At 39.4% G+C, this 7,500-nt stretch overlaps 1 protein-coding gene across 1 annotated transcript in view; it reads right to left on the minus strand.

The window, feature by feature from the left end:
• LOC123509691 (collagen alpha-1(I) chain-like) overlaps window positions 1-7,500 on the minus strand; it is a 53,766-nt gene that overhangs the window by 19,933 nt on the left and 26,333 nt on the right. Inside the window, 7 exon segments of the mRNA XM_045264177.1 lie at window positions 573-694; window positions 1,189-1,284; window positions 1,287-1,341; window positions 1,603-1,686; window positions 3,672-3,779; window positions 4,216-4,265; window positions 5,474-6,181. Coding sequence (XP_045120112.1) covers window positions 573-694; window positions 1,189-1,284; window positions 1,287-1,341; window positions 1,603-1,686; window positions 3,672-3,779; window positions 4,216-4,265; window positions 5,474-6,181 — 1,223 coding nt within the window.

The raw sequence follows: 7,500 nt of genomic DNA on the forward strand, positions 1-7,500 counted from the left end.
TTTCTTTATATTGAGTGCGTTGCGAGGAGCTATTGAGTGCAAAATTGAGTGTGTTTAGTTAAGATTGGTGAGAGAGAGAGAGAGAGAGAGAGAGAGAGAGAGAGAGAGAGAGAGAGAGAGAGAGAGAGAGAGAGAGAGAGAGAGAGAGAGAGAGAGAGAGAGAGAGAGAGAGAGAGAGAGAGAGAGAGAGAGAGAGAGAGAGAGAGAGAGAGAGAGAGAGAGAGATCCCATTCCCTTCCCAAAAATCACCTTCTTCAAAAAATTCTGTTAAAAAGTTTGAAGTTACCGAAAAATGAATGAATTGAAAATATTAACAAAACAAAACGAGCAAAAATAAAAGACAAAAGTCAAAACTATGTAAAAAAAAAATGTTAGAAATACATGAAAAAAATAATAAAAAAACAGCAAAAATAATAAAATTTGAAAAAAAAACTAAAAAGAAAAGAAATGAAAAAAGAAAATAATAAAAATAGTTAAAAAAAAAAAAAAAAAAACGAAAAAAAAAAAAAAAAAAATTCAAAACAATCAAAACAAAAATAATCAAAACAAAACAAAAAACAAAAACAACTTACATCAAATCCAGGAGTCCCCCACCCAGGCTGCCCCGGTGGTCCCTGGGGTCCCTGGGATCCTCTAGCCCCGGGGGGACCATCCAGCCCCGACACACCCTTGGCTCCTTGTGGTCCCTCGATGCCTGAGAGAGAGAGAGAGAGAGAGAGAGAGAGAGAGAGAGAGAGAGAGAGAGAGAGAGAAAAGCAGATAAAGATTTGCATATTTAGAAAAAAAGAGAAAAATTTGGAAGTGAAAAAATTAAGTAAAAATTAAGAAAAATATAGAGAAAGGAAGAAAAAGAAAACGACAGAAAGAGAGAAGAATAAGGAAAAGCAAGGAAAAAAGCACCAGAGAGAGAGAGAGAGAGAGAGAGAGAGAGAGAGAGAGAGAGAGAGAGAGAGAGAGAGAGAGAGAGAGAGAGTTTGTTAGTAAAGTATCTATCTATTTATCTATCTGTATATCTACGTACCTACCTATCTATCTATCTATATATATATATTTTTTTATGTATTTAATCTGTTTATCTATCTACCTATCTGTCTATCTATCTGTGTATTTATTTATCTATCTATCATCTATATTTATCTACCTATCCATCTATTTATCTATCTATCTATCTATCTATTTAATCCTTACCTCGCCTGCCTTGGTAACCTCTATCTCCTTTGTCCCCCTTCTCCCCAGGGGCTCCACGTTCCCCTGGGGGCCCGGGACGTCCTGGTTTGCCCGGTGACCCGCTGCGCCGTCACGCCCGGGGTTGCCCACTGGTCCCCGCGGCCCGTGTGGAATCTGACGTGAAATTAAGTTTGTTTTTTCGTAATAGTTAGTAAAGAAAGACGCGAAACTGTGGTTTTATTTAATTAAGAAGGGAAAAGTGGCTAAAAAAAAAAAAAAAAAAAAAAACAGGCCCACTCAGTCGCCAGTCCCCTTGCAGGTCTGATTAAGTTAGCTAAAAGAAAGGGATGGGTCTTGAAACCTTGATGTCATAGGAAGTTGGAAATACAGAGGCAGGTACTGAGTTCCTATTTACTTTACACCTGTCACTCTCACCTGGGCTAAAACAGACGCCACCAGGTGAGTTGTGTTGCAGGAGCAGTCGGGCGCCCCTCTCCACCCACTCCACTCCGAGTCCACCTGCAGGGAAGAAGTGGTAGAGTAAGAGGGTGGTGGGATGGTGAGAGCATTTGTGGAGTGTGTGTATTCATTGTTTATTTATTCATTGAGTGAGTGAGTGAGTGAGTGGGTGGATGGGTGGGTGGGTGTGTGAGTGAGTGGGTGGATGGGTGGGTGGGTGTGTGAGTGAGTGAGTGATAGAGTGGGTGGGTGGGTGGGTGGGTGTTTGGGTGTGTGATTGAACACTCACACGAACCAAGCTTCTCATATCTATAGAGTTTGAAAGTTATGACCACCTAACTTATATTTTCAAAAGATTCTTCTTTCAGAATCACGGGTTTTTAAGGGTAGTTTGATGGTTCTTTTGACAGATTAACACAATTTCTACTTTATATATATCAAAAACACTCATACAAACCAATCTCCTCATATCTGTAGAGTTTCAAAATTGTGGCCACATAACCTATATTTTCAAAAGACTCTTTTTTGAGTATGACTGGTTTTTAAGGGTAGTTTGACGGTTCTCTTGACAGATTAATACAATTTCTACTATATATATATGGCAAAAACACTTACACGAACCAAGATCCTCATATCTGTAGAGTTTCAAAATTTTGCCCACATAACCTATATTTTCAAAAGAGTCTTTCTTGAAATTCAGGGGTTTTTAAGGTTAGTTTCACGGTTCTATTGACAGATTAACACCATTTCTACTACATATATTGTAAAAACACTCACATGAACCAACTTCCTCATATCTGTAAAATCTTAAATTTGTGGCCACATAACCAATATTTTCAAAAGAATCTTTTTTGAGTATCACGAGATTTTAAGGTAGTTTGATGGTTTTCTGGACAGATTATCTCGATTTCTACTTTTTATATACCAAAAACACTCACAAAAGCAAGGCTCCTCATATTTGTAGAGCTTGAAAAATGTGGCCACATAACCTATATTTTCAAAAGACTCTTTTTTGAGTATCACGGGTTTTTAAGGGTAGTTTGATGGTTCTTTTGACAGATTAACACGATATCTACTTTATATATAGGAAAAACACACACAGGAACCAAGCTTCTCATATCTATAGAGTTTGAAAATTATGACCACCTAACTTATTTCAAAAGATTCTTCTTTCTTTATCACGGGTTTTTAAGGGTAGTTTGATGGTTCTTTTGACAGATTAAAACGATTTCTACTTTATATATATCAAAAACACTCATACGAACCAATCTCCTCATATCTGTAGAGTTTCAAAATTGTGGCATCATAACCTATATTTTCAAAAGACTCTTTTTTGAGTATGACTGGTTTTTAAGGGTAGTTTGACGGTTCTCTAGACAGATTAATACAATCTCTACTATATATATGGCAAAAACACTCACACGAACCAAGATCCTCATATCTGTAGAGTTTCAAAATTTTGCCCACATAACCTATATTTTCAAAAGAGTCTTTTTGAAATGTGGATGAGTGGGTGAGTGAGTGAGTGGGTGGATGAGTGGATGGGTGAGTGAGTGAGTGAGTGAGTGAATGAGTGAGTGAGTGATAGGATGGGTGGGTGAGTGAGTGGATGGGTGGGTGAGTGTGAGTGAGTGAGTGGATGAGTGTGAGTGAGTGAATGGGTGAGTTGAGTGAGTGAGTGAGTGAGTGAGTGAGTGAGTGAGTGAGTGAGTGAGTGAGTGAGTGAGTGAGTGAGTGGGTCATGTTTCTATTCCATTAGTTAATTAGTCAGTCATACAACTCTTCATTACTTCAGTCAGTCAGTCAGTCAGTCAGTCACTTACGTGTAGGTGTATTCAGTCACTTATTCACTCACTTATTCATTCTTCCATTCACTCACTCAATCATTCATTCATGCATTCAGTCACGCACTCACTCACTCACGCACACACACACACGCACTCACTCTCTCAATCAGTCAATCAGTCAGTTATCCATTCAATTATTTATGCATCTATCCACTCAGTCACTCATCCAATCAGTGAGTGAGTGAGTGAGTGTCTTACCATAGTGTCATCATCAGGCCTGTAAGGGAAGCTCCTCCCGGGTGGTCCTGGTGCTCCCGGGGGTCCTGGCCGCCCTGGGGGACCTGTTATGGCTTCCCCCGGTGGTCCCTGCAAGAGATGGATAAATGGGTGGATTATGAACAGGAAGAATAACGGAATCTAAATAATAATGTTTTTTTTTTAAGATTAGAAAGAGTTCACACAATAGATAGATAAATGGATAAATAGATAGATAAATTTGCTTCTTAATTTTGGCTGACGCTTTTCCACCTTTTAGAGAGCCTGGACTCAAATGGGCTTTCTTTTTTCTAATCTTTTCTTATTTTGCCCTTGGTTGGCCCTCTTCCCTACGTAAAAAATAGATAAATAAATAAATAAATGAATAAACAATGCATAGTTATTCGAATCATTAATAAAGTTTCCTAATCACTGTTTTCACCATCACTCAGTCACCATTGCATCTATTACTATCACCTGTCTATCAACTGAGTGCCAAGACAACACTCAACACACTCCAACCATTACCACTGCTTCTGTCCCTTACCTTGGGTCCTGCGTCGCCCTTCTCTCCCTTGGGTCCACGCACCGGGAAGTCTGTGGCGGGGTGAGGCAAGACAAGGTTAGTGGATGTAGTGGACACCAGAGAGCCACAGGAGAATGAAGCGGGAAGTGAAGAGGGACGGGAAGCGAGCAGCGGGAAGAGGACAGCGGGATATGTCACCAGTTGAAGAGAAAATAAGAAAAGAGAAAAGAATAGAAAGAGTATGTTAGAGGTTTTTTCTTGATGTGGCGGGAGATGAGGGGTCGGGAAGTGGACAGCGGGAAGTGGACAGCGGGAAGCGTGACCAGTAGTAGAAAGAAAATAAAAGAAAAAAAAGAAAGGCAAAGAGTATGAGAGAACTTGCTTTTTCTAGAAGTGATAAGAAAATTAGATACAGAAAATACAAAGATAACCAGGAACTGTGACGTATAAGATGAGGAGCAGACAAATGAACAGCGGGGAGCGTCACCACTAGATGAAAAAAAAAAAATAGTAAGAAAAGAAATAAAACAGAGAGAGTATATGAGAACTTGCTTTTTCTAGATGTGATACGAAAATTAAATAGAGAAAATAAGTAAGGAGTGACATGTGAGGTGAACAGCACACATGAACAGCAGGATGTGTCACTAGCGGTGAAAGAAAAATAGTATGTGATAATTAGCTTTTTCTAGATGCGACATGAAAGTTAGGGAAAATAAATTGATGTGTGGTGACTTGTGAGGTGAACAGACACATGAGCAGCGGAAAGCGTGACCAGTAGCAGAAGAGAAGAAGAAGAAGAAGAAGAAGAAGAAGAAGAAGAAGAAGAAAAATATGTAAGAATTTAGTTTTTTTCTAGGTGTGATATGAAATTTAAGCAGAAAAAAATTAGTATGTAGGAATTGTGATGTGAAATTTGGATGAAGGAGAAAATGTATTAGTGAAACGTGACTTTAAAGAAAATGGGAAGTGAATGTGAGAATGTTGGACTTATCTGAGGTGAATGTTGAAATGTTAAGACTTGAATGAAAAGAACGAAAGAATAAAGATAAATGCAAAAATGCGTGAAATTGAGAATACATGAATGAAAAGAACGAAAAGGAAAGATAAATGTGAAAATGCATGTAATAAAGTTTCAAAAAGACAAAAATTACTAACAAATATGGAAAGCGAGAAAACTAAATGAAAAAAATGAATAAAACTTGAATGCCATTTGAATTTAGAAAAAAAAGAAGAAATATCACAAACAATGAAACACACACACACACACACACACACTAACCATTGACAACCCCGCTGGAGAGGAGATACCCCGCCTCATCACCTCGGGGGGAGAGGGTGCGTGGGGAGAGGGATGGGGTGATGGGGGGAGGGGTGGAGGCGAATATAACCTTAGGCAGAGCAGTGACGGATGGAGACGGCGTAGTAGGCGCAGTAGCAGTAGTAGTGAACCATCCTGAACCTTCCTGATAGTCATAGTCATCGTAGTCATCGCCATAGTACTCTCCGTCACGCGTTGAGTCAGCACCGACCACTCGTGACTCGGTGGTGTAGTCATAGTCATAGGAAGTGATGGTGGTACATTGCGCCTTGTACCTCTCAGGATACAGCACTTCGCCCTGATGGTACCTCAAACACAGTGCTTCACGGTGGTACGGCAACATGTCACAAGTAAACGTGTCTTCCGGCCAGGTGAAAAGGTTCCGCTGCATTATGGGTAGACACTGGTGCACCGCTGCCTCACACACCTCGCGGCAGGGTGGCAGGGGCGCGGCGACACCAGGGCGGCAGGGAGGAGCCAGCAATGAACACACCACGAACCGAAATTCCTGACTACATTCGAATGCATTTATTTGGTACCAGAATTTGACTGCCGTCGCTTCTGCCTCCTTCGGTCCTTGTCCCAGCAGGTTTGGGTACAGTGCCAGGCGCCACTCCACGCCCCTGCACGCCGCCAAGCCCATGTCCTGGCAGTGGCTCTCGTCGCAGCCTGTCCCAGCCCCGCCGCCAACATGGTATAGTTTGTCAGTATTGGGTTTTGGGTAAGCTAACGGTACTATCAGGGATCTTAAGGGTAATTGAAATGTGAAGGGGAAATTTAATGAAGGTTGTGGTATTGAATGAAAAAAAAGGTTTAAAAGGTTGAAAAATTATGAAGCTTGGGTATTGAGTGAAGAGAAAGGTTTTAAAAGGTTGAAAATTTATGAAGCTTGGGTATTGAATGAACAGAAAGGTTCTAAAAGGTTGAAAAATTATGAAGCTTGGGTATTGAATGAAGAGAAAGGTTTTAAAAGGTTGAAAAATTATGAAGCTTGGGTATTGAGTGAAGAGAAAGGTTTTAAAAGGTTGAAAAATTAATGAAGGTTGGGTGTTAGGTGACGTAATTTAAAGGTCCTCTCAGTATCTTTAAGGGAATTGAATTATAAAGAGTTAATGAAGGTTGAGGTAGTGAGTAGGAGAAAAGGTTTAAAAAGGTTGGCAAAATGTATAATGAAAAGTATTGTCTCTCTGGGGAATTTTTAGCTAAAGATTCTGTCACTTTTTATTTAAGTTGACTGAATTGTAGAGGGTAAAAATAATGAAGCCTGGGTGTGGGTGAGGTTAGGTAAAGGTTGTCTCAGGTCTTTGAAGGGGAAATGAATTATAAAGAGAAAAATTAATGAAGGTTGGAAGTTGGTTAAGTTAAAGGGTCTCTCAGTTTTCTTGTTTTTAAGGAAATTGAACTGTAAAGGGGAAAATCATGAAGGTTAGGTGTTAAATAAGGTAAAGGGTTTCTGAAGTTTTCTTTTTTAAGGGAGTTGAATTATAAACGGCAAAAATAAAGGGATTCGGTTTGGGTGAGATAAGATAAAGGGTATCTCAGTCTTTTTAAGGGGAATTGAACTGTAAAGGGGAAAAAATGAAGGTTGGCTGTGGAGTAAGGCAGGCTAAAAGATTTTCTAATTTTTTTTTAATTAAGGAAACTGAATTATAAAAGGAAACAAAGAAAGCCTGGGTGTGGGTGAGACAAGGTAAAGATTGAATAGGAAAGGGTAAAGTTAATGAAGGTTGGGGTATTAAGTAAAAAAGAAAGGTTTTAAAGGTTGCCAAAATGTAAAATCAAAACTGTTGTGTCTCTTAAGGGAAATTTTAGGTAAAGTTTCTCTGTGGACTAAATTATGAAAAAAGGAAAATTAAGGGAGGTGAAGGTAATGAGGGAAAAGAAGGTTTTAAAGGTTGCCAAAATGTAAAATGAAAAACTGTTGTCTCTCTCAAGGAAAATTTTACCTAAAGGTTCTCTAATTTTTAAAGGGAGACTAAATTAAGTGG

Source organism: Portunus trituberculatus, chromosome 3 (genome assembly GCF_017591435.1).
Source record: "Portunus trituberculatus isolate SZX2019 chromosome 3, ASM1759143v1, whole genome shotgun sequence".
Lineage (NCBI taxonomy): Eukaryota > Metazoa > Arthropoda > Malacostraca > Decapoda > Portunidae > Portunus > Portunus trituberculatus.